This window comes from Thermobia domestica, chromosome 18, assembly GCF_964235325.1.
Source record: "Thermobia domestica chromosome 18, izTheDome1.hap1.1, whole genome shotgun sequence".
In the NCBI taxonomy this organism is placed as follows: Eukaryota; Metazoa; Arthropoda; class Insecta; order Zygentoma; family Lepismatidae; genus Thermobia; species Thermobia domestica.
Genome location: NC_137471.1, coordinates 167,415,785 through 167,441,892, shown reverse-complemented (window position 1 = coordinate 167,441,892; position 26,108 = coordinate 167,415,785). Strand labels below are relative to the sequence as shown.

The 26,108-nt window shown below is 37.1% G+C and overlaps 1 protein-coding gene across 5 annotated transcripts in view; it reads right to left on the bottom strand.

The window, feature by feature from the left end:
* Positions 1–26,108, bottom strand: part of Sin3A (SIN3 transcription regulator family member A) — a 177,123-nt gene that overhangs the window by 45,290 nt on the left and 105,725 nt on the right. For 4 of the 5 annotated variants that reach the window (XM_081746192.1, XM_081746194.1, XM_081746195.1 and 1 more), the window contains 6 exons: positions 21,605–21,728; positions 18,046–18,215; positions 12,879–13,107; positions 9,558–9,782; positions 5,254–5,526; positions 3,193–3,451 (listed from right to left, as the gene is read on the bottom strand). In XM_081746192.1, the coding sequence (XP_081602318.1) occupies positions 3,193–3,451; positions 5,254–5,526; positions 9,558–9,782; positions 12,879–13,107; positions 18,046–18,215; positions 21,605–21,728 (1,280 nt within the window). The remainder of the gene's footprint in view (positions 1–3,192; positions 3,452–5,253; positions 5,527–9,557; positions 9,783–12,878; positions 13,108–18,045; positions 18,216–21,604; positions 21,729–26,108) is intronic. The other variant, XM_081746196.1, reaches the window with a different exon arrangement.

The window sequence follows — 26,108 nt, the reverse complement described above, 5'->3', positions numbered from 1 at the left end:
AAACAACATTTGCCAAGTTATAAGCTCCAGTAACAAATAGTTGTCAGATAGTGTTGCCAACCTGGCAAAAAGTGCCATTTTTCGCAAACATGCTAAATGAAAAAAAAGTCATAACTTCGCTCCTAATTTAGATACAAACGTCATACTGGGCTTGTTGTAAAGCTGAAGGAATGCCCTTTCAATAAAAAGTAGGCGCAGACCATTTCTGTTATTTTTTTTAGATCAAGGTCACACACTATGACCTTTGACCTTAAATATCTGAAAAATGCATTTTTAATTTTCGTCAAAAAACTACATTTTATGTAGTGTCGTGGTGTCCACCTGTAGTGTAAATTTCATACGGGAACAGGAGTTACAGAGTAATGAACCTAGCAAACTTCAATAAAAATGCCATATTAAACGGTTTCTTTTGGTTTAATTTAGTTTAACGTCTCATGATTATGCCTGCTAAGCTAAAGAAGACTTGGACCTACTGATTATAATGGAATCCGAACTGCTTTGGTCATTCAACTGTACCTCCACCGGGAATCGAACCTGGGACCACAAGAACCTAGGTCAAGCGTGCTAGCCACTACACCAAGCGGGTGTTACCATATTAAATGGGTGGATATGATATGAAACAAGTAAATATTGCACATTTCAAAATGGTACTCACTTATAAGTAAAGAGCGTGTTGTTTTATCCTTTGCATTCTCTCTTGCGTGGTAATAACGTCTGTAGCTGGTAAATTATATGTGCTACCAGCAGCTATGCACGGGTCCACTGAAGCAAAAACATGAGTGATTGGAACAGGAGGTTGGGGATGTTAGCTGGGTAAGTTGTTGGAAAATGCAGAGGTCTGCTTATCAACGTACCACCACTACCTGTCAATTATGATGTGCAACCCACCTCAAGTGCAGTCCTTCTTCCAGCAGCACACTGCATGCCCAGGAGGTGATAAGGTGAGGAGCATTCTGGATAATGTTCTACAACAGAATGCAATTGAACACGTTACCTTCAAATAGTGGGTTACTTCTAATACATGTGTCCTTGAGACATTAGTGAAACCAACTAACGAATTTGTCGATCTATATACTTCTAAATTAACACTCTTGCAGGCACATGCTTTTATTGCAATCCAACAGGCAAGGTACATGACAGAAACTGAAGATAGGTTAACTGTACGTGGAGTAGTTGTTATATCTGACTTTGCGGAAACTTATTCCTTCATTTTGCAAGACGAGGTCTAAGGTTTCCATTGGAACAATGCACAAGTCACTGTTCATCCATTTGCTGTTTATTTCAGTGGAATCTGAGATGCAGGTGGAATCGCACACACTAACATTATCTCGGACTGCATGCAACATAACGCTACTGCTGTACGTGTGTTTCAGAAGAGGTTGATTACATTTTCGAAAGAAAACATCAACGCAGTATCTAGAATATATTACTTTTCTGATGGCAGTGGTGCACAATACAAGAACAGGAAAAATTTCACAAATTTGCTGCACCAGTACAATGACCTTGGAATCCATGCTGAGTGACACTTCTTTGCCACTTCTCATGGCAAGAGTATCTGTGATGGGCTTGGAGGGACAATAAAGAGGCTAGCCGCTAAAACAAGTTTGCAGCACATATTTTCAAACCAAATAATTACACCACAGCTGCTGTTTGATTGGACAGAGAAAAATCTGCACAACATGAACTTATATCTTATGTTACCCAACAAGAAGTTACTACTGCAGATATAAAGTTCTGAATACACGATTTGATACAGCAAGACCAGTACCAGGAACAGAAAAGCTTCATGCATTGATACAAGTACCAGTTAACAAGCTAGTTGTGACAAGATATTCTACAGCAGCAGAACGTGTAGTGCACCACATGAACATTTTACGACAATCAGTTTTACTGGAGGAAGCGAAAGGATTTGTGACATGTGTTTATGATTATGTATGGTGCTTAGGACATGTGCCATGGTCCATCACCATTGTATGTTTATTCCCAACCTCCTGATGTTCTGACTCTTCCAATCACTCATGTTTTTGCTTCAGTGGAACCGTGCACCGCTATTGGTCGCATATATAATTTACCAGATACAGACGTTATTACCAAGCAAGAGAGAATGCAAAGGGTAAAGCAACACGTTCTTCACTTGTAAGTACCATTTTGAAATGTGTAACATTTACTTGTTTCAAGGGGATTTATATCACACTTGAAAGGTTCTTACATCATATCCACCCATTTAATATGGCATTTTTATTGAAGTTTGCTAGGTTCATTACTTTGTAACTCCTGTTCCCGTAGTCATCCCAACATGAAATTTACACAACAGGTGGATACTGTGACACTACACAAAATGTAGATTTTTTTTACGAAAATCAAAAATGCATTTTTTCAGATATTTGAGATCAAAGGCCACAGTGTGTGACCTCGACCTCAAAAAATAAATAAATAAATAAATAAACAAAAATAATTCACTGTTTTCATTTAGCATGTTTTCCAAAAATGGTACATTTTGCCAGGTTAGCAACACTGCTATCTGACAACTACTTGTCACTGGAACTTATAACTTGGCAAATGTTGTTTACTTCACAAGCTCTTGGTTTTCACCAACTTTCATCATAATCTGAAATGGTAAGGTTTTTCGCTATGATGATTTGGAATGGAATGACCCTATATTAAAGATTGTCATAGTACATAGGTACAAAAGTACAAAGTAGCAAAAATATTTTTTTTTTCGGTTTGACACTTCGCACATCTATTTTAAAATACATTTCTGTTGTCAATAATTTTTTTATTATTAATGACACTTACATTCTATCAGAAGTTCAGAAAAAAACAAAATGTAATGAAATACTGGTAAACGAATTAATAGTATCCTAAGGTAAGGCCTAAGTATATGACTATAGAAGAAAATCTTTACTATCGCGAAATATTTTGTGCATTCAAATTTATCGACAGTACTTTGAACACTTGATTAAGGTAATTAACTTTTTTTAGTTTTCTTTGTGGTACATGTGTAATTTTGTTTCGAAGTTAACAAATAATTAATTTCCAATGTATTTTTCTCAGGTGATCTATCCTACAGAATGCGCAACCAAATTTTTCTATTTTTTAAAGTTTCATGTTCTGAGCTTTAAGTTCATCTAAAAGCAAACCACCGACGCTTAATATACAAAACAACGACAGAACAGGAGAAAATGCACCTACCTATTTCCATAGCCAAGTCTCCCGTCGGCCTTTCTTGCCTTGTGATGCTGTTGGATATTGGCTCTAGAACTGACTGGTTGTTACTCCCATCGCAGTAGCCCATAAAATCTTTAAACCAACGAAACAACTCAGGAAATTTGCCAAGAAACGGAGTAACGAGCTGAACCAATTCTAACCGTGACACAACCTCCTGGTTGAATAACACCAAACACCGCAGAAAATTCTCGTACACTTCCTGACTCTTCAGCGCCTTCCGAACCTTTGAAGAAAAAAAAAATACAAAGCATAAGAAAGAACAAAGGAGAAAAACAAATTATTATTATTTTGTAGTACAGGATGTGCACTAAAATTCCAAAATGAAATTTCGTGTCTCTTTATTTCCTAAACCATAAAATTTAGTAACATTCTTAAGAGCAAATTTGGGTGCGAATTGGGCCGAATTTTCATGCATGCGATAGAAGTGTGCTTTGCTTGCGATTTGGTAGCACCTAAAGCAGACCATAGGCATTTTTGGCGGTTAATTTTGACGTTTTATAGAACACAATTTTCCAGTCTATACTTATATTTGTAGATTTAGAAAAAATCGTGTCCCAAAAGCTTAATTTGATGACTTTCGTGACCGATAGACACTCTGTAGTAGTGTTTCATTTCCAGAATATGAAATGCCGAAAAGAGCTTATTAATTTTAGACTATACACTAAACCCTTTTGGCTAAGAAGGCAAATTATATACAAATGTGAATTGATTGAATTATTTACAAAAATACATATTCAAAAGAAACTGAAATCCTCCCCAATACATATATTTCATGTACAGGATACGTCACAAAGAAAGAAAAAAAAAAAGTATCCACACCTTGAACGGTGATAGAAAAAGTATTTTCCAACCTACAAGTTTAAATTTATGGCGAAAGACAATGTTATCTTTCTTCAGCAGATAGCACCAGAATCGTCAGTCTAACTGTACAATTTAGTGGCAAGACAGTAACATCAACATGGTGACGGACTTCTGAGCTTTGTAGAGTAGAAGCAGGTTACTACGTGGTACTGGAAGTTTGAGAATGTTGCTGTAATTAAGATACAGTGAAGACGTGAGTTATGGGACTGATTCACTTTCAACGGTTAACAATTACACGTCTATGAAACAAACTCAAGGTTTACGGAACAGTGTGTGATGCGCAGAAAGGCTGATCAGGACTACACATGCTGAATCCTCAGTTGTGGTGCTGTAACTACTTCAGCGTTCACCACAGAAATCTTTAAGGCAAGGATCAGTGGAAAGAGGTACGTACCAGTAGTGTGCTACGCATATTGAAGAAAGGTAATTATCTGCGTGAATACATTTCAAGACTGGCACAACAGCTAAGTGACGACGACCAGGTTGCAAGATACAATATTTTGTATCAGTTCAGGTTACACGTGAACCGGGATTTATGAACAGCATTGGGCAGCATAATCCTCATATTACTGTTGAAAAAGCTCTGAATTTGCCTAGTGTGGTTTCTCTCCTAGAAGACTCATTGAGTCTTTCCATTTTGGCGATACAGTAACTGGAATGCTTGTTGATTCCATTTCCCCTGCAATTCGTGCAATGTACGGCAATGACAGGTTTTCTTACCACGACGGTGAATCGCCGCACTATCATAAGGATGTGCGAGGATACCTCGATCAAAATGTACCAGGCCACCACTCGATTTTCTATGGGGCACAGTAAAAGATAAGGTGTACGGTCGTAAACCATATACCCTGGAGACACTTTGGAATAAAATTCAAACAATGTGCGCAGAAATACCACTGGACACTTTGGTGCAAAGTGTGGAAGTAGTTGTGATCCGTACTCATGTATCGATGCTGAAGGCCACCATTTTGAATATTTAATTTGACCAGAAAGTACACTTATTTTAAATAATTTTCTAAGAAATTTAACCTTGTAGGTTGGAAAATAAATTTCCTCACATTGGACAAGAGTACAGGTTTCTTTATATGAAATTGAAAACTAAAGTTTAAAGTTTATTGGACCACTTCTTTTACTTTCATAGTAAATACTTTGGAAATCACTCACCTTATCAAAAAACGCATAATCGTTCAAACTGCCGTATTTTCCAGCTTCAGCTAGAGTAACATCTCTTAACGAAACGTCTTTTTTTTGCTTCTTAATGGGCGGGGCGTTTGTTGTTGACGCTGATAACGACGGAGATCTTTTCACTTGTTGGCTAAATTTACTAGAGTTGTTGAGGACGCCACTTCCACCTCCACTCGAAGAGTTATAACTGGGTTTAGTATTCAAAGGCTTCTTTGTTACAGAGGTATGATCATTACTGATGCCCTTGCAACTCTGAAAGAAAAATAAATAAAATCACTTAAATAAGATACTTCTCCACAAACGAACGTAAAAATAGGGAAATTATGAACAAGAGATAAACATATTCATTGTGTAGAACTGAATTGGTCATAAGTCATAAGTCGGATGAGTCATAAGTTTGACCTCCGTAGATTTTAAAAACTGAATTGTGATGTTGGCCGTGTGTGCGGACGCGTTGTCATGATGAATCAGAATCCTACGCAATCCAGTTCTTGGACGCCGCTCCCGAAGCTTCTGGAACACTTCTGTTAGGCAAATAGTGGTGTACCACTGAGCAGTAAGAGTTCTTTGTTCTTCGTAAGTGGAACAGTTGCAACATGGCCAGATTTGAGAAGAAAGTTGCGACCATCTTCTTCCCCACACTTCGCGGTCGCTTTACTTTCGTGGGTGGATTTTCGTCTAGAAAGATCCAAACTGTAGACTGGCGTTTATTTTTAGGGTCAAATTGATAGATCCAAGTCTCATCACCAGTAACAATGTCAGAGACGCATCAAGAATTGCCTCCATCAAATCTTGCAAGCAATTCTTTACACCATTCCACACGCATGCGCTTCTGCTGTTCAGTCAAAGTGTGAGGCACCCAACAAGATGAAACATTCCTGAGCCGAAGATGATCATGAAGAATTTTTGTTACTGCTGGCGATCCAATGTTCACTGTAGAATCAATGTCCTTGAAAGTTGTTCGAGGATTTTCTCGAATCATTTGTTCCACAGCGGCATGTTTTCATCTGACACAGCTGTTGCCGGACGTCCATCTCTCTCTTCATCTTTAAGCGATGTCCGGCCTCTTCTGAATTTACAAAACCACCGAAAAATTGTAGCACGGGAAGGAGCAAGGTCCCCAAATGTCCCCTGCAAACGGTTAAGGCTTTGTGTCTGGTTCAAACCACTTTTGAAATCGTAAAGGATCATTGCCCAAAAATGTTCCCTTTCGAGCTCCGTTCTAGACAGCCGAATACTGCTCACATCAACAAACAAGTGAAGGCGATACGGTCACGCCGATAAGCGAGGCGAGTTGAAACTTGCTTAGCTTCTTCGCTCTGGATACCACTACCGAATGCAATTGTTGGAATTCAAATACTGTGCCACAACAATGCGTATCTCAAAACTTTCGTAGTGACCCTCGTACCAATGCTGTGAAAATTTTGTAACTACCGCCTCCCATTCGTAACTCAGCCATCGCTTGTCAAGATTTTTTTTTTTTTTTTTTTTTTTTAAGATGAATAAACAAATTTTCAAAAAACAATCTCTCTACTTTATTTCTAGCTTCAAATAAAATTTTTGAATCTTCTATCCTGTGTTACATTTCTTTCAAATGTTTCGATAATCCTGACACCAGATCTTCTCAATCTCTGTTGTGTTCCTTTACTCGGACTTTTTGTTAAAATAATAAAGTATGGTTCTTCGTTGAATAATTAGCGAAGTTTTGTTTCGATATATTTGATATCGGCATATTTGCGACATTTTTCAATGAAACTATTTTTCGAGTTTGAAAAAAATTATAGACGTCAATATAAATGTTATAAAGATACAAACTGAAACATTATTTGTACATATAAAAACGAACAGTAGAGTATTGTATGATACACATGAGAATAGTATAAGTTACTTTTGCACCAAAGACAAACTATAGGGTGCACCAAAAGTACTTGTCAAAACCTGTCCGTACTTCGTAGGTCTCTGCAGTTACAAATCTGCTTTTTGTGTGAAATAAACGGAAACATTCCGGAATACAAATACCAACATTGCAATCTGCAATAATACCTGCTGTCCTCTTTGACTCTGTCTCTTTGCTTGCCCTTTTGCAGTGCACACTACGTATCTTCGTTGTGTCAGCCGTCTGAGTTTTGCTGACGCTAATTTTTCTGCAAAGTGACGTTCAAACAGCCGACCAATTTTCGCGCTACCAGTATTTGCGTTGCTGTCTCATTTGTTTGTTCCACTGTTTGTGAGCATAACGCACGACTAAGACGCGAAACACATATTTTTTTATGTTTTCACTGTGTTGTGCACAAGTACCGCATTGACCACTGCCATTAAAATCATGTGTATAGCAAGCTCTCTCCACGATTTCATGCTTCTGTGTTTGAGAAAAGCATATAATTTTTGATCGGAGAGGTGAACTTCATTTTTGTTTGAATTATAATCCAATACCAATAGTGGTTTCCTTGTCTCTATTCCTCTTTTATTAATTACAATTCCCATATCTGCTGTGTGCCTGTTACATAATATCGATACGTCACGTTTATCCTTCCATTTCAGCACTAGGATATTTCTTTGTCTTCTGTATATTTGTTCAACTTTCTTCAATTTGGCGACCTGTACTTCTTATGGGGTACCATTTTGTTGTTTCATAAGTGTTCCCACCAACCCTGTCTGCATAGTTTCTAGAGTTTCTGCTGAAGATACACCGGTATAGAACCTGTCTGTACAAACAGTGCACGAATATGAAAAACACAAAATTACTGCGGAACATAACTTACTTCCCGCCACGTTTCGTACAACCGCACTGCCATCAGGCAAAAACCTGAAAAAACAAGCCCCAAAGATCATAAACGTACAACGAAATCCGTTTCCATACGAATTTGAGGGTCATACATAATACAATTCTTTGGTGACGGACGTCGCGTCTCTAGAAGGAACACACAGTCTGTAAATATACGGACTTCCGCCCTAAGTGCTAGGATTTTAGGGGGTTTTAAGGCTGTACAAAAACTGTATTGTGCATAGATTCTATTTAATGCAGTTGTCAATCTAGCAAAAAAAGGCAATCCTATCCATGTTTTATCCTTCATGTCGGTGTCAGGTTTATCGGAACTTGCATTCCTTTAATCCCGGTTATACCAATTACTTAATAATGGAGTTGGGTATCCGTTCAAACTACGCAGTTTCATCAGATATTCAATCTCTGTGTGTAAATCTGTTTTTAAGGAAGTAAGTCGTATGGCACGCAACGTGTTTTATTGTACAGCACAGCTCTTCCCTTGGTAAGTCCGTTCCTTTTTATTCCTTGATGTTTCTGTTCTTTTTCTTTCTGCTTTTAACCTCCGTGACCAAGGCTCCAGGGAGAGTCGAAAGCTTGGAACTCTAAAATTCAAGAATTAAAGAAATATGTAAGTAGAATAATAGTCATAATTCGTGAGCGTGGTTTTGTGATGTCTAAGTCTTCAGTTTAACGTTCACGCTTATGTCTTTCAGTTCAAGAAAAACGACAATAAATGCGAAGTAAAAATGACAAAGGAACAACTTCCGATTTGTGGAATGAGAATGTGAAACGAAACGGGAAAGCAGCAAATACATATGGACATGTAAGTATTCTAACGAAGAGCCTCAACGTTCACTACTGATGAATGAAATTTGCACAAACGGAAAGAAGATTCCACGTGAGTTAATCAAAATTCATGATTAATAATGAATTACAATGAAAATACGCTTCAACCTTCCTCTGAAGCAGTTTGTAGACGGATAATAAGAATCACGGCCAGTGATGACTTAATAACCATGAAACTACACACAGAGAACAAAAGAGAAAGAGAAGAGGAAAGCGAGAAAATATTAGGCTTTATTTAACGACGACAGTAAGTCGGACACAGGATACCAAAGATCCAAATATTCTGTTGGTGTGGATATTCGAAGGAAAATAAGTTTCGGAATAAGAAGGGGAGAAAATCCTGTATCCGGCCATCTGTGCTGTACTACGGTTGGAGATCAAACTATTTAACATTATTACCTAAATGGTAACAATATAATAACGAAATAGTGAGATTGGAAATGTTAATGAAGATGATCCCGAATGTCAGAACCTCTTCCTCCCATGAACCAAGTGCAAATCAAGGATGTTAATTCCGAGTTCCGGAACAAGCAACTAAGATAACAGCGAGTACAGCAAAAAAACATCGTTTTCGATAGATGCATAACCACTTACAAATATTTACATAAAATATAGGTTCATTTCATAAATTGGTCGCGTCCATCAAATAACTACAAAATTCTTTACAACTCACCAGCGCTGCTTGATGGCTTGTTGCATCTGGCAAAAACTGTCCGAATTCCTGAAGAAGATCTTCCTGGTTCTCAAAGAGTTTTGCAACTTGAGAATATACCTCAGCCTCCGTAAGGTGTTTACCAGGCGTCGACAGTCCTTCTTTTAGACTTCGTTGTTCTTTCTGATAAGTATGAAGTATCTCAAGGAAGCGCTTGTACTTATCAGGTTGGCCTTGAAATCGATTCTGCAACAAGAAATGCCCAGGAAAGATTCGTTAAAAAGCAACCACGTCTTGTACATCCTCTAATTACGAAAAGTTAACCTGTACGAGAAGTTAACCTGTTTGCTTTACAAACTTACAGTGTGTTGATGCAAAATCCGAAGTTTAGATAGTGATTCCTCATAAAATAAAATATACTAATAAACATTAGCGAAAAATAGAAAGTCTACACAGGGATTACATAATGTTTTCAAACGTAACGTACCAATAACATCCTGAGTATTATTATTATCTTCTTCTTCTCAAAAATGGTTTAAATTTCAGACTTGTATGGCAAAGTTCACCTTCAGGTTTAAAAGTAGGATAGCAACAGGCGTTTTCTTAAGTAGGAATACTGGATACAAGAACACTCACCAATATTATTTCGAATGTGATACTTGGACACTCATACTCAGAGTCAGATAATGGCTCAAATCCTTTTTCATAACACTCTTTCCCCTCAACGCTCCATAACTAATATAATAAAAATTTTAAAAAATATATTTGAAGGTATACGTTGACATACTTTACAGATTTACTTTCTTCTAGTAAGTTTTCTTGTATACAAAATTCCTACCTATAAGGAACACCCATTCCCTTCTATCTTTTAGGTTTTGAACTAGTCTGCTACACAATATCAAAATAAAAACTATTTTCCTACTCTTCACAGAACAGAGAGAAATACAAATGTGTTTCACATATGAGATGACAATAGTTTTGTTTAGGAGTTACAAAGCGTCAAAAAACGAAATGACAGAATGCAGCAAACGCAGTTGGAATTAATACACGTAAAAGTGTTCCGTAATAAAGCACCGTGCAAGCGACTTCCACCCTTAAGTATTCTCTTATGGAGAACACAGAATGACCCCTAACCACAAACAATAAGAAGCTTTACGAGACGCTTATATTGTGTGTTGAATTTGAAGGAAAAGCAAGTGCAGAACATGCTTTCAGTACTTTCAGATTAAAACGACCTGTCTGGCATTAAGCCAAGAAGTCAAACATTCATACCAGTTTCGCACGTATAAAGATGTTTGTTGCCTTATTTTAGAGGAATTTACTTCGCGGAGCAGCTCGAAATTCTTCGATACCTTGTAATTTTATAGGCTTCGAGATGAGTCTCACGACTTGTAAAGGTTGAGTTTTCTAACCTAGGCTCTTCATAGTGTGTTGAAACTTGACAGTCTGATACTCCAAGAAAAACACTGACCAATGCATATTGAAGTGAAATCTCAAAAGACTTTCAAATTGAAGCGGAATGTGAAAGTTTTACGTTATAGGTAAAAAAGACAATGGTGAGATAGAAAGGAGTAATTTATGAAAGCGATTTAATAAGTGGAAAAGTCAAGAACGAAATATATGTTTCTCTCGAAATCCATATGGCTTGAGAAATGAAGCTTACGATCAAATGCACTGAATGCATTGTGCCACTGACTCATTATACCTTTAAACGTTTGGAAGATTTAAAAATACCAAACTCGTTTACCAAAACTGATGATCGGAACGATACACTATCTACGGGGAAAAAAAAGCATGGAAATATTGAAATATTACCGTATATTAATTGCTGTTCACCATACAAGCTGAACTGAATTCTACACGAAAATGGTACGAAATTCCAAGTTTCACATTCTACGCTTATGTCACTTAGGTTGCAGAAGACTGGTAATTAATGGAGAAATTGATGATAATGTGGAAAGAACCGGGAGAACCTCGAGCAAAAAACAAAGATACAATGTTCCGCACTACAAGCATTCATAGCAGGGATTTTCCTAGCACCAGAGGTGAGCACTTTCACTGAACCACCATGCTCCTCCGTGAAATGAATTCAATGGCACATTCGTCTGTAATTGTGTTGTCATGTTATTCTTAATTCTAAGTTGTCGGAACTGTTCGATAGGATTTTCCAAATCAATGATCGTGGGTCTATAACTAGATTAGGAAAAGCACGGCTAGCCATACTCAGTACTAATCCTACTACTATGATAGTATCTCCTTCACAAAGTACTCATTTCTAATTACTTCACAGAAGTCGAAGTAAACTGAACTCTCTGAACGTAATGTGTGTGTTTAATATAATACTATAAATGTGTTCGCTGCCTAGTTACATTATTCTTCACCTCCTGAAGGAGTTCCCATTTAAAATTCTACGTAACCCGAGCGTAATTCCCAACTGAGAAATCTATCCCATCTATCTTCCATGTCTAAAATAAATAAATAAATAAATAAATAAATAAATAAATAAATAAAATAAAATAAAATAAAATAAATAAATAAAAACTCAAGACAATGGTGAAAGTACCGATACTTGGATAAATTTCTAATTTCGGTTTTTGTACTACTTTAAGAACGTTTTCACTCCAGCAGGCTGTTCAAATGTACCGTAAGGGCACTCAACAATGACATGGGGAACATGCAGTATTAGGTAACGGAACCTAGAATAACTTAAGGACTTTTTCAACAATGCCGTATTGTTATGGTGAGAGCCGAAGAAAACAATTGCTGAACTGGCAACACTGTTTTCTCATTTAACATGGGGCGCCTTATCAGTGTGAAGCCTGAACGGCTGGTGCTATTGGAAAAAAATTTACTACTTTAGATAGAAAGTAACCCATTTCCAATAACTTTCCCCTCGTTCCATTTTTCCCCATCTTTACTCATAACAACGTTAGCCAATGGTTCCGGACTTTTGATACACCCGATATACTTGCGCTGTCTCATCATCTATTTTAGGATATTGCTTTCTTAATTAATTCTTGTTAATTTTTCTGCCTAGATTTTACACAGACACACACACACATATATATCATGTTATAAAATTATTAATATTATTTTAGATATTTAGATATAAGGAAATTTATACCTCAACTTTAAAGGGATCACTTTCCTTGTCACACCACGGACGAATATTTTTTTAAATAATTTTATTGAATTGCACGCCCTTAAGTTTATATATATATATATATATATATATGAAAACTAAATAAGAAATTTATCGAAACGTGGGCACTTTTAACATTCGCATAAGCGTAGTAAGTTTTTTAATTACCAGGTTCTTTGACCACTGTTCATAACACTCACCTTTATTTTGTTAACGTAATTGATGGCATGGTTAAACTCTACAGGTTGGCTGTGCGGAGTGGGATGCAGGTTCTCACTATGAACCAGAGGCTGGTTTTGTGCTACTGACTGGGAATTGCCCTGAGACACTGCTGCTGGAACATTGGATGATGGAACTGGTTGATTGTAGCTGTGATGAGACCCTGCTGAATGATGCGAAGACACATGGCTGCCAGCCGAACTCGAGTTGCTGCAAGAATTTACCAGGATCAGATTCAGCTATACATTCTAACAAGTATTACTGATTACCACAAAAACAATATCACACGAGTGGTTACACATGCAAGTTTATAATTTCTTCATCACTTATTGACCTTTAACTTGTATTAATGATAACAAGACATGATACTGTATTACTTTGAATCAAAATACGAAAGGCTGTTCGCTTTATATCTGACCAATTTGACAACGCTGCTGTGCCAGAAATATAAAACGGATGTTATCAATATGCTGACTCAGCTTTCAGATGCCGGACTATTATGTTGCTACTGCTGAAATAACGGTAAAAGTGAACTGTTACAGGATTTTTTTTTTTTTGGTACACCAGAATAATGAAACTTCATATTGATTTCAGGAATTTCTTGTTAATTCTTGCCGGGAAAACTAATAACTATCGGAGTGACTACAGTTAGGGGCAAACACAACTGGAGTCCAATGCATGAATATTCGACAACGAAAGACGTTATCAGTTAAAGTGTCTTCTGAGATACTTCCCGGAATTCATCGACAGGCAATCCAGGAGATTCCACCACCCCAACGAGACACAGCACAGAGATTAAGTCTAACCAGATAGGTGCAACCCTCTCAGGTGCTACAATGCTCAGCATAAAACCAACTTCAATAAAGTTTCAGGTGGAGTGTCAACATGGAAGACTGTTATGACACTGGATGATGATGTCTACATTGGTCTCATACGCAATTACGCTGAGTGGAGTTAATTTTGAGTTTAACGTCCCTTTCAGCAGCGAGGCTATATGAGATGGGACCTACTGATTAACGTGGAATCCGAATCACATGAGCTCCCACCGAGAATCGAACCCGGGCATCCCACGCCAAAGGAGCATACGCTAACCACTTAGCCACGGAGCTCATTGAGCAATTACGTACCGCGAACCTTCTCGCAAAGATTGTACTGAGCTTTAACGGCAGTGCACACACAGTTTCTCTCAGGGAATCGTGACTATCACCAGATAGTTAAAAGGGGAACAAGGCAAATACTTCAGGTAAATGATGGCTACTTACAGCTGCCCATTTCAATCTACCAAAGAGAGACTTCATACAGAGCCACCAAGGACCTGGTGCAGATCTAAATGGACTATGTGCCCACTCACCCTCTTCACATGAAGCAGGAAAATGGAATCCATGTTATTCCCTCTCATGACACTCTTCTCAAACCCCCTACTGTCCCCCCAATTAATTTAGTGCATCTGGATTGTTAAAATAACGTCTACAACAGAGTGTTACTGGAATTAGACTTGGATATTTTCAGTATTTCAAGTACCCTACTAGAAAAAAAAAATGCAGTATGCTACGGCGAACTAAAAAAATGACACATACAACAATATCTGTGGTATTTAACAGCCTGTAAAATATGTTGACAAAGCAGTCTCCTTCAATGTCCTAAAAGAAAAATGCACAGAAACTAGTGGATAAAAATCGGAAAAAAAAAAATAGAACAGTAACGGTTATCTGGGCGTTATTTTTCTCAGAATGCCTGTCATAATCCACAGTCACTTTTTTAACTTGTGTTGGTAAAATTAATTAAGGTCTTAAACACTATCCATTTTCTTTCTCGAATTAGCTAGTTTTTCTAGGGTTGGCCAGTAGCCCTATCACTACATATATCCACATGATATGGCTATTATCTTGAAGGGTATCAAAAGGGGATTTTACGTTTCTCAATATTACACCATAATTCCCAGTCTAGGTTTCAAGTATCATTGGACAACTTCGCCCTCATTGCCTATGAAAAAAAATGAAATCTTTAAATTTTACGTCCTCCGATTATACCGGCTAAGCTAAAGGAGACGGTGATAATGAGAAATGAATGAAATGATGGAATGAAGAAAGTAGGAGGAAACGGAAAAACCCCGAGAAAACCCACGTACACGGTGCTTGTCCACCACAAAGTTCACTTGACGTGAGCTGGGATCCAACCAAGGACCCCATGCACCAGAGGTGAACGCTCTAACACTGAGCCACCATGGCCGTCATTGCCTATGGAGAGCATGCAGCCAGGAATGGGAGGGAATCCCTATACTTGTGCTGCAACGTAGTTTTTTTTTTTTTTTTTTTCGGTGGAAAATACATTAGGACACTGCTATTGCTGACACTGCTGGTCCAATCGAACATGATCGCTGTTGACGTTGAGGTTTCTCCTAAGCATCCTTCAAAATTGGTCTGATAACAACCAAACAACCTTCTATGGTTGAGAAAAAAAAAGTTACATAAGCAGAAAAGTCAAAATTTACCTGGATACGCTTAAAAATCATTCGTGTATCTAGCCTATACACAACACTTTCTTTGGTTAGCGCTTTGGAACCATTTAATCAATTTCAGTGTAACTATATGTTGCTTGGAGACGTGTTGTGAATTGACAACTCATTTTGTTCTCTACTGTGTACAAATATTTCCGAATGAAAATACACGGCAAAAAAAAAAAAAAAATCCTTTTGTCTATTCAATTCCAGTCTACTTCACTTGGATATTGTACTCTAACTCATCCGGGTTCGATTCCCGGTGGGAGCTTATGTGATTCGGATTCCATGTTAATCAGTAGGTCCACGTCTCATATAGCCTCGCTGCTGAATCCAAATCAACTCAATTCTTCTCTAATTCAAGTCACTCTATGACTTAAGAAATCCCAAGTGAGCAAAAGCTTGCCATTAGATACTATTATGTGGCAATCTCCTCCCAAAAATCGATCTTTATATTAAATTTCCATCTTCTTTTAATCTACCGAAAAGTGTCCCACTCCAACTACACCATCTATTACCTGCAGTGACGAAGATGTATTCAAGAGTTCAGCATTACCGAATTGTTCTTCAAACACTATTCCTCAGCATATGATCATACTAATTTTACATCCAAGTACAACGGACAATTATGTTTCTCTAATGCCTTCAGCACACATAGCAATAAGATGTGTTTTTCGTCAGTAGTCTTCATACCTTTGTTTACTATTTTTTTATTATTAGTTACCTCTTGTATTATTATTCGTGATTCAGGTATTTCCGCGAGACTATTGGATTTAGGATTTAAATTTCTGGGCTTACGGCATCAATGGCCATTTAGCACGTTACGTATGACGGATGACTTCCCTCGGCAAGCACACTATCCGGGGAAAGGAAGGAAGGAAACGGTCTGGGACCTATATATTAGGTACCATACAACCCTGGCATTTGCCTGGTGTGAATGAGGAAAACCCAGAAAAACCTCTATCAGAATGAGTGGCCTGAAAAGCTTTTAACATTTTTTCGAACGAGTGCCCCCACCGGGAATCGAACCAGGGACCGCCCGCACTGATCGCAGAGAGCATTAGCAACTACACTACAGTCTATCGTATTGTCACAATGTTATCTTGTGGCTAAATAGATAGGAGACTTGAGTTCGATTCCCTGTAGGGGCACATATGGTTCGGATTCTAAGTTATGCTAGTTGTGGGTGTACTCCGTCTTATCTCTGTACCTTCTAAAAAATCATACTCAAACTGATGGAAAGATTCAGAAGTGCTTTTAGCAAGACCCCTTTAATTTATTTGTTCATTGAAATTCAGCGTCTCTTTTCTGCACTAGAAGATACATGGTCTTACAGTTTAAGGTCGATCCTGAATCACTGTACGAGGGCATATCGTGAAGTTTTAATTATCACCAGAAAATTATTAACATATGATAATGAAATTTTGTCAGTGTTATGTTTGGTTCTTATGTGCATGATGTTAAGGAAATTAACTTCTAATGATTTGTTATTTTTTTTTTTACAGGGTGTGCCAAAAAGCGACCAAAGTATAAGATGGATAAAAAGCAAGCACGGCGTGACTTTTTCTCAACAAATGTTGACGCTGTTAGAAGAGAATTTTTTTCGGGCATCTGGTAACCATGGATCAAACGTGGATATATCAGTATGATCCGGAGACCATAACTATAAGCATGCAGTGGAAGCATGCCGATTCCTCCCCTCTCAAAAAAGCAGAGATGCAAAAGTCAGGGGGGAAAGGTCATGCTGTCCGATTTTTGGGATTCTCGTGGGGTTATCCTGACAGATTGATTACCTTGCAAAAGTACAAATGGCCACTGGGAAATACTACAGCAATCTCCTGGACAATCTGCGCGCCGCTCTGAAAACGAAACGCATCGGCATGCTCTCGAAAGGCGATCTTTTACCTGACAATGCACCAGCTCATTCATCTCAGGTTGCTGTCGACAACACAAGGATGTGTGGCTTCTAGGTATTGCTACATTCACCTTATTCTCCCGACCTCGCACCCAGTGACTTTTTCTTGTTTCCCCAAATGAAGAATCCGTTGCGTGGTCGCCAATTTAGCAACGCAGATGACGTTGTTCATGAGGTGGAAGAGTGGTTAGAGCACTGTGTGCAGACTTCTACAATGACAGTATTCGTAAAGTGAATAAACGCTGGGAGAAATGAGTAAATCTGGGTGATGACTACATAAAGTGGGGTTAACAACTACAAATCCCTGTATCCTGATTTTTTTTTTTTTTTTTTACTATGATAATTAAAACTTTACGATATTCCCTCGTAATGCGTTCAATACTCTTTTACTGATAACTGAACCCGTGGATTTCCTATACAAAAGAGTACCTGCGAGCGCTAGCCACTATACCAGTCGGAAGAACAACACATTTTGTAATGCCTTCGTGATTACACTAATGTTTCAAACATCAAAACCACACAATTACACCTATATATATATATATATTATGCCGATTCTGGCATCAAAATCTAATAATCACTCATATTTTGAATTAATGTTCATCAAAAACAACTCTGCTAATATTTCGAAAACTATTCCGGAAAGATGCAGAATACTGTTTCAGTGCCTACAGCAAGTACGAGTACACTAATGTAAATAAACCCAAACATACGAAAGAAACAAAATATTGCTTACCTGTGTTGAATTTGTTGAATTGACGGTGATTTCACTCCTACTGAACTTGAATTCGAATGCTGCGTTGACTGTAGCTGCGGATGATGAGAGATCGTCCCAGATGGTGTATGGACCACTGTGGTGGTGGTTGTAGGACTGGGAACACTCACCGATACCTGAAACGCATAGCCCTAATCTGCTGTATTATCTGCTCAGAAAATTTATCGTTACACGTTCAGGCTGAATGAATAGAAAATAAAGCTTCCAATGCTGCCACGTAATGGTTTAGAAATGCGGTAATATTCTAACCTAACTCTGTCTCAATTTTTCATTTGCCTACTGATTAGTAAAACATTACAAACAAATTTATCTGAATAGAAAACATTATGAAATAATAATAATAAAACCTGTTCCCAGGTACAGGTATCGGACGTGTATTGCTTGGCAGTTCCAACAAGGAATTATCGATATGTTGTATTTAAGCTTTTAATTGATAGAAAATAAATTTATAATAATTAACTAAATTACAGGAAACATAATAATTCTAGAATTCGCACCGAACAAACGAGGTTTATGAGAAATATTTCAAATATATAAGTTTATTCTTTTCTGGTTTTAAAATACTTGTGATGGAAAGAACATTTATACCAAATTTCAAGATTTCATGGCTAAAATTCGGAGATCTGAAGAACAGAAAATGTCGCCTCCCACTCAAACACTTTACGGCTCGCATTTCCCAAAATCCTGCCATATTTACAGCCTCGGGTGCCAAACGTATATTCATAAAAAATACGGGGTTAGGCTCGGATATTTATTGAGTCACTGGATTTACTCGTTCATATATATATATTATTGATTTACATTTTATTTACCTTTACTTGAGAGTACAGCAACGCATGTTATACTCAATCACTTCACGTTAACTCAACAATATTCAGTTTGCGCGCTATAATAATTGCTGAACAAAAACAAAAGAGAAAATTATAGATAATCTACTGACATGTTTATGTTAGGCGTTTACCGTGTGCTTAACCACCATTTGATGGAAGTTTTAACAAATGTGGCTCAGTTCTAGTTCGACTCCCGGCCACGCAAGTCTGTGGTAACCAACATGTCAATGGGTTTCTTCAGGGCTCTCCCATTTCATGCCATATTCTCATTTCACCAATTCTTTTATACTTATATTAAAACCATTCCATTACATTGATGATGTGCTTCGTTTGGTCGACAGGGTATCCATAAGAAGGAATATAGAAATTTCATATTTACTAACCTCCTATTTACTTACAATGCAGATAAACTCATTAGTATAACTTATTAATGACAACTAAAGTACTGTGAGGTATATGTGAAGTAACCATGTGATAACTGTATAAACTCTTAACTTAATTCGCTAAATTCAATTACCATATTAAATTACATTTATCCAGGACAGAATTATGAACATTTAAAATCCAACGAAACAAAACTTTTATTCATGATTGTATATTGCCAGACAGCTTGTATAAGCATACATTTGTTAATTGTCACTTTTGAAATTGTCAATAAACGTGACACGTTTCCTTCTTGCTTTTCCGCGTTCCTTTCCGCCTAGCCTGACACTTCCTAGTTCACTGAACGTCAGACTCATCGTTTTTCGATTAAGCAAAACCACAGAGGACACAACGACAGGAGGTATTCGCTACAAGGTTTGAGAAGGTGCAGGATCGTCGTGAGAGGCACGTCGCTCCATTGGAGAACAACCAACTCCGTGTCTTGGGAGTACCATTCTGTTGGTTCATCGCCACAGATTCAATAGAGTTCAATATCTGACTAGTGGAATGAAGGTGTAGAACATTCATAATCGGAGACGCATCAAGACGAGAGAACTCGACGAACCTGACAGTCCAGCAGCACTGAGATCCAGTTGTTGGCTGACTCAATACATCCAGGCTCGTCCAGAAAGAAACATTCATCATCCAGATGACCAGGACGACACCAGTCTCGTGGGATCTGTCAGGCTAGTGCTCATCCTTTATCTTTTAGTTAATCTCTCTCTGTCTCTCTCCCCCCTATCCCTCAACTAGTCACTCTAAAGTTAAAACATTTGAATTTTATTTAAATTTAATCATAACGCTTACAGTTAAGTACCGAGTTGTGCATCAGTTTCATCCCCAAATGTTACATTCATTTAATGAATATTTTAGAGATTATTCTGAGCTACAATCTGATGACACAGCACCGCCAAAGTACGTTATAAACAAAAAACAATAGCACGGCTGTTTACCCATCGAATATTAGGAAGATGATTGCCATTAACAATCGTATAAATGGATATTACATAGCTCAAGAATATTAAAGGGACAGGTTTGTTGTACCTGCATAATGTATGGTGGACACATTGAATACCTTCTTCGTTATATCTAGCTCTTCAGACTGAAGTTCGCAAACTCTTATGGTTGTTTTTTAGTTTCGGTCCTATTTTGTCACGCTTACTTAAGATTATTTTTTTATTTATTTCTGCTGCACTTACACTGAGAAGTACCTTTAACTCAAGATCTCTCATTGTCTTGCAATGGCGAGTAAACACTGGAAGTTTTGCGCCTATCACAAATCAATCCTTGACCATACTCGCACACGGTAAGGCAGATTAAAAAAAAAAAAAAAAAAAAAAAAGAAACTCGCGTTTATGTATTTAAGAGAGACAAGTGAAAACTGCATGTCAGATTATGAAAGGCTTGTTGGAACGAGCAAGTGGAAGGAACCAGAGAATCCACAACCATGTTATTCTAAATTTACATGACACGAGATTAAATAAGTAACCTTTGGGTCAAGAGGCGTGCGCTCTATTACTGGAGGACCGTGTTAATCGACATTTATAAACTCTTTCACAACTCTGTTAGCATAATAGCACACTAACTACAAGGCTGAGGCTTTGAAACTGTCACATTTAACGAATGACAGTGGAGAGAAACTAGCAGTTCGGTAAAGACAGACCATCTAAAAGCTTTCAAACCCTTGACTTCTATAAATCAAACTTTCGACATCGTGCGTGACCGGTCCTCATCCAAATAAAACGACTTGTTTCTCGGGACCCGATAATAGAAATAATCGAACCCTTTTCCGAATTTAATGTAGGGTTAACAAAAATGAATGAAATTCTCAAATAATGGATGAACTTATTAAAAACAATTGTTCAGTATATCGGAAAGAAAGAAAAAAAAATAGAACTATAGTTAAAGCAATACGATGGATACTGAAAGCAAGGCCGTTACAATAACCATACACAGTTCGTAACATTGTCTTTCCTTTCCTTGCCATTTTAAACTTATCCTATTAGAATACCATTTTACAAAGTAATTGAAAAAAGGTAAAACATTTATATTCGAAAGAAACGAACATTAAAACTAATTGTCATTATTTTTTTCAAGTATTTTGTCATGTACTGTTTCAATAAATAAAATACGGTACCGTTGATTCTGTTGAGAACAAGGCTACCATGTATCGTTTAAAGACGTGGCCACTTATTAAAAAAGTTAATTTAGCTTTTTGACGTTGATGTCAGCGCAGACGGCTAATAAATCGAAAAGTTCTCTCTTACCTGTTCATTGGCCTGCACTTCTATTTTGTATCCAGGAGGCAGAAAAGTATTAAATCCTACGATAAGTTCTGGATGTCCTTTAAATAAATTGGAAACTCTCGCAATGACACCTGGTGTATCTATGCTGTAAAAGAAATAACATTACAATATTTTAACCGTGATGGAATTTCAAACAAGAAATACAAGGCAAACAAGCAACATCAATTTCTATTGCACTAAATGAGGATAATAATACGTATTTCTGTTAAACTTGGTAGGGTTTTCTAACAACAATAATACAGCTCGAATTTGTAGTTTTATAAATGCATATTTTAAAGATCAGAGTATATATATCAGTGCTTAAGAGCATATTCTGTAAGTTTTTCAGTATGCTTAAAGCATGAGATAAATTAAGTTTTAGTTTGTATTTTTAATGCATTGACATGTCTATGCAGCAGAATGGCTTTTTGCATGGAACGATGACTAGTATGTAGGACAAATAATGGTAGCAATCAATCAGCAGAGCAAAGACGTTTAAAATTGCCAAGACATTAGGAAAAATCTGATAGTGATAGGCATCGTAATATCGCCGACATCAATTCACAAGATGTGAGGAATACTACTCAGTGAATATTTGGCTCTAGTTGATCAAATTCTGCACGAGCTCAAATCAGTTCCTGGTAAATTCGGGCGCTCGGTGGAAAAGAAATTGACGGATATTACTGTCAGAAGCTCTAACTTCAAAACAACTGAAGCCATGGGAAAATACCTTCAAGGGTTAAATTTCAACCTGCGAGAAAAATATACATATACTAAACGTGCTCCTCTCTATAAATATTGTCGGGGCGCGGTGGCTCAGTGGTAGAGGGTTCACCTTCTGTGCTTGGGGTCCCTGGTTCGATCCCAGCTCGCGCCGTGTGAACTTTGTGATGGACAAACACCGTGCACGTGGGTTTTCTCGGGGTTCTCCCGTTTCCTCCCACTTTCTTCATTCCACCATTTGATTCATTACTCATCATCACCGTCTCCTTTAGCCTAACCGGCATAGGCGTGTGACGTAAAACGAAGATTTCATTTCATTTTTTCTATAAATATTGTCCAGTAACATCTATTGATGTGAACAGGTCACTTTCTGGCTACAAATGTCACAAACTGCCACTAAAAAATGAAGATAAGCATCATGTGATACACTGTCAGGCGGGAAGGAGTAACTCCTTTAAAACGCAACTTTTTTCATACAGTGGAAACGTGTAGAAAAAAGTGATGTTTGTATTATTTCGTGTAAACTAAATGCACTCCAAGTACATATGAAAAAAAAAAAAAAAAAAAAACTAGAGATCGTGTTCTCAAATCAATATTTATTTTATCTCATAATATGTGCATGTTTTTTTAAAAAAAGTTAAGAGTATATAAACTGTAATTGTTATAAAAACAAATTTTGAAGAGAAATCTCTGAAAGAACACTTTCGATGTTGCGTTTCACCTACAAAATTTTGTCTCAACTTTGGTGCATGTTTGAAAATGCTCTCTTTTATTGTATTATTACTGCATATTTTAACACACTTAACAGCATAGTTGCATGTATATTTCATGAATTTTAAGTGCATAAAAATCCGATGTTTAATTATAACAAACTGAAAAGTGCATGACTGGACAGATGCATTAACGACTACGCTCCCAGAACAGCCATACACACACACACACTTCTCAAATTGGCTGTTCACTCAGACCACATGGTTTGTACCACAACTTTCGGTTGTGCTTGGATAATCCAGTGTCCATATTCAGAACACCTCTGACGGTTGTATTCCGAACCTATCGAGAAATCGGTAGTGTTGCCTACACTACACGAGAAAAAGTGGCTCAAACCAATAGCTAAAAATGGCCAGAAATAGCTAGAATAAAAAAGCAAGCTTCAGCGCTCAGACAAAGCTAAATAAAATCGGTTCTTATTATAATATAAAATTAAAGCAAAACTCCCCTAACAGAAATAAATACCATCATGTTCTTCTTCAGGTCGAGGTGAAGCTTCTTTTGTCTCGGCTACTTTTGTTCCAATTAATTGCAAAACTGTGGCTGAAATTTCAAATAAAAAAAATAACACTTTTGCATACGGCGCAACCCAAAGCTCACTTTTAAAATTGAAGAAAGCGTTTTTATTTCAAACAAGTCCCTGAGTCTGTTTTTGAGTATATTCACCTGATTGAACATATGCTTCACTTTCACGTTCGAATGTGAAAGCGTTAAAATAAATAAAAAATAAATAAATAAATAAAATAAATTTAAAAAAAACTAATTCTGAAAATGAACTCTCTGTACTGATTTACTTCTTACAAAAATTCTTCAGTTGAAGACTTATTTATTCATTTCATGAAAACTTATACTCGCCACTGCTTTTCAAGTTCATCAATAGTATCCGACAGTGGTGGCCTCAAATTCTCATTGACACTAAAAAGCTACATTTTATGAAGGATGTCTGTATTATCAGGAGGTCCATTTTGAATTTCTTTAAGGAATTTTTATTTATTTATTTAACTAAATCTTACACGTCTTCGCCGAAAAGTTTATTCAACGTCTATTGGTAACTAACAGGTTTTGAGCTCATTCTCTGCTGTGTAACCACAGTAGAACCATCAATGCTATATTTTATGGCGACAATTCTAACAGTGGGGTTTAGAATGTTACAACTTAGAGAACGCATCAAACTTTACAAAATAGCAAAATGACTCACACACAATATATCAATAAGGGGCTAAACTCAGACAATGGATAGAAATGGCAAAAGCAAAAAGTATATGGGTAGAAAAGCCACTAGTGTCTTTTTCGAAAATTTGGGGCTAGCCAGGTTATCAAAATGGCCAGATTTAGCCACAAAGTGGCTAAATTGGCAACCCTAGAAATCGTTGTGTTAAAAATCGGTTATTTCTCCCTTTCGTTAATATAATGATAATATAGCAGTCAGAGGTGTTCTAAACAAGAACAACAGAAATTTGTGGTACCTACAAACCATGTGGTCTGTGTGAAAGAACACCGACTTCAGAAGTGAGAGAGTGTATGGATGTTCTGGGAGCGGACTAGGTAGCGTAGTGGTTAATATGGTACGCCGAAGATCCCGTGTTCGAGTCCCGGTACAGTCATGTACACCTTGTCTCAAAAAGGTTGAGCGCATTCTTTACTGGTGTTTTGAGGCAATAATTTTCTAAGTCCAGCTTCGGGTATCTTCGGGAAAAAGTAAGCCAGGTTTGAACCTCCAAGCCAGCCTTTGCAATCGGGAAAAAGTTTGCAGATGTGTTTTTCTTCTTTTAAATATAATAAGACTTGTTACCAAGTGTTTAAAAAAGCAACATTGATTGAAATACTTAATGATACAATATTTCGAAACCTTTTTTTTCAATGTCAGCACATGCTTGTTTGTCATTTAGCTCTCCATACGTAATGGAACATTTAAATACGTTAAAGAATCTTTCCATATGTAAAAGAATGCTCAAAGTTAAGAAATAGAACATAATTATCGCCTGAGTACTAAAATAAAAGTCAAAGTAGAACAGAAACAGCGTTTGTAATGGATATGAATGTCATAATTATCTTGAGATCCGTTATACATCGCTAGAAGGTTGTGTTAGCTCATTGGTAAGCTATCGGATTTCAAATCATAAGGTTGAGGGTTCGAATCCCGTCTAGGCTAATCCTTTTTTTAAAATTATATTTTCCGCAATGCATGAAAAATTATATAAAATAATTACATTAGAATACATAAGTTGTGTACATATAACATAATCATTGCAGAACATAGTTATTATTATGTTTAAAATATAACATCTGAGATAATTTTTACAGTAGGTCGGTATTATATATGAGGATGTAAATACAAGTTAAGAAACTCGTTCAATAGCAATAAATAAATCATGTAGTGTATTTATTTGCAGCTATTTGTCATATAGAGGGTAATTCTCAACATTCATAATACAGAATGTCATTTATGTTCTTGAAAAGTTATTCGATGCATAAACAGAAGGTATAAACAGAGAATCCAAAGTCGGAACGCTCGCAAAAAAAATTCATGAACCCCAAAGGTCACGTGAGCAGACTGGAATTGTCCTTATGAAGCATGCCACAGCAGAAAGTCTTTACATAGATTTTCAATTCAATTCCTGATATATGCTTTTGCAATGTGGAGGTGGTGATGCCTTGAGTCGCCCTCTCTCGCTCGCTCACTCTCTATTTATACAGAATATAAAAGTGGATTTATGTGTGTATTTCAACATAATTCTGATATATCTAGAGCCATTTTAACTATATTTCTTACAGTCTGGAAAAAGAGTACTGTCGGGATACATATCAAAAATGCTAGAAACGGGTCGATATTAGTATCGAATCTATAGTTTCGTGGTCGCTTAGGTGAATAGTTCTACTTTCAATTCAAGTCCAATTAAGCTTCCATTAGCACCCAGGGTGGTTACGTAGCGACATAAAGATATCGAAATCATTCGATATTAGAATCGAATCGTAAGTTTTCAGCGCCGCT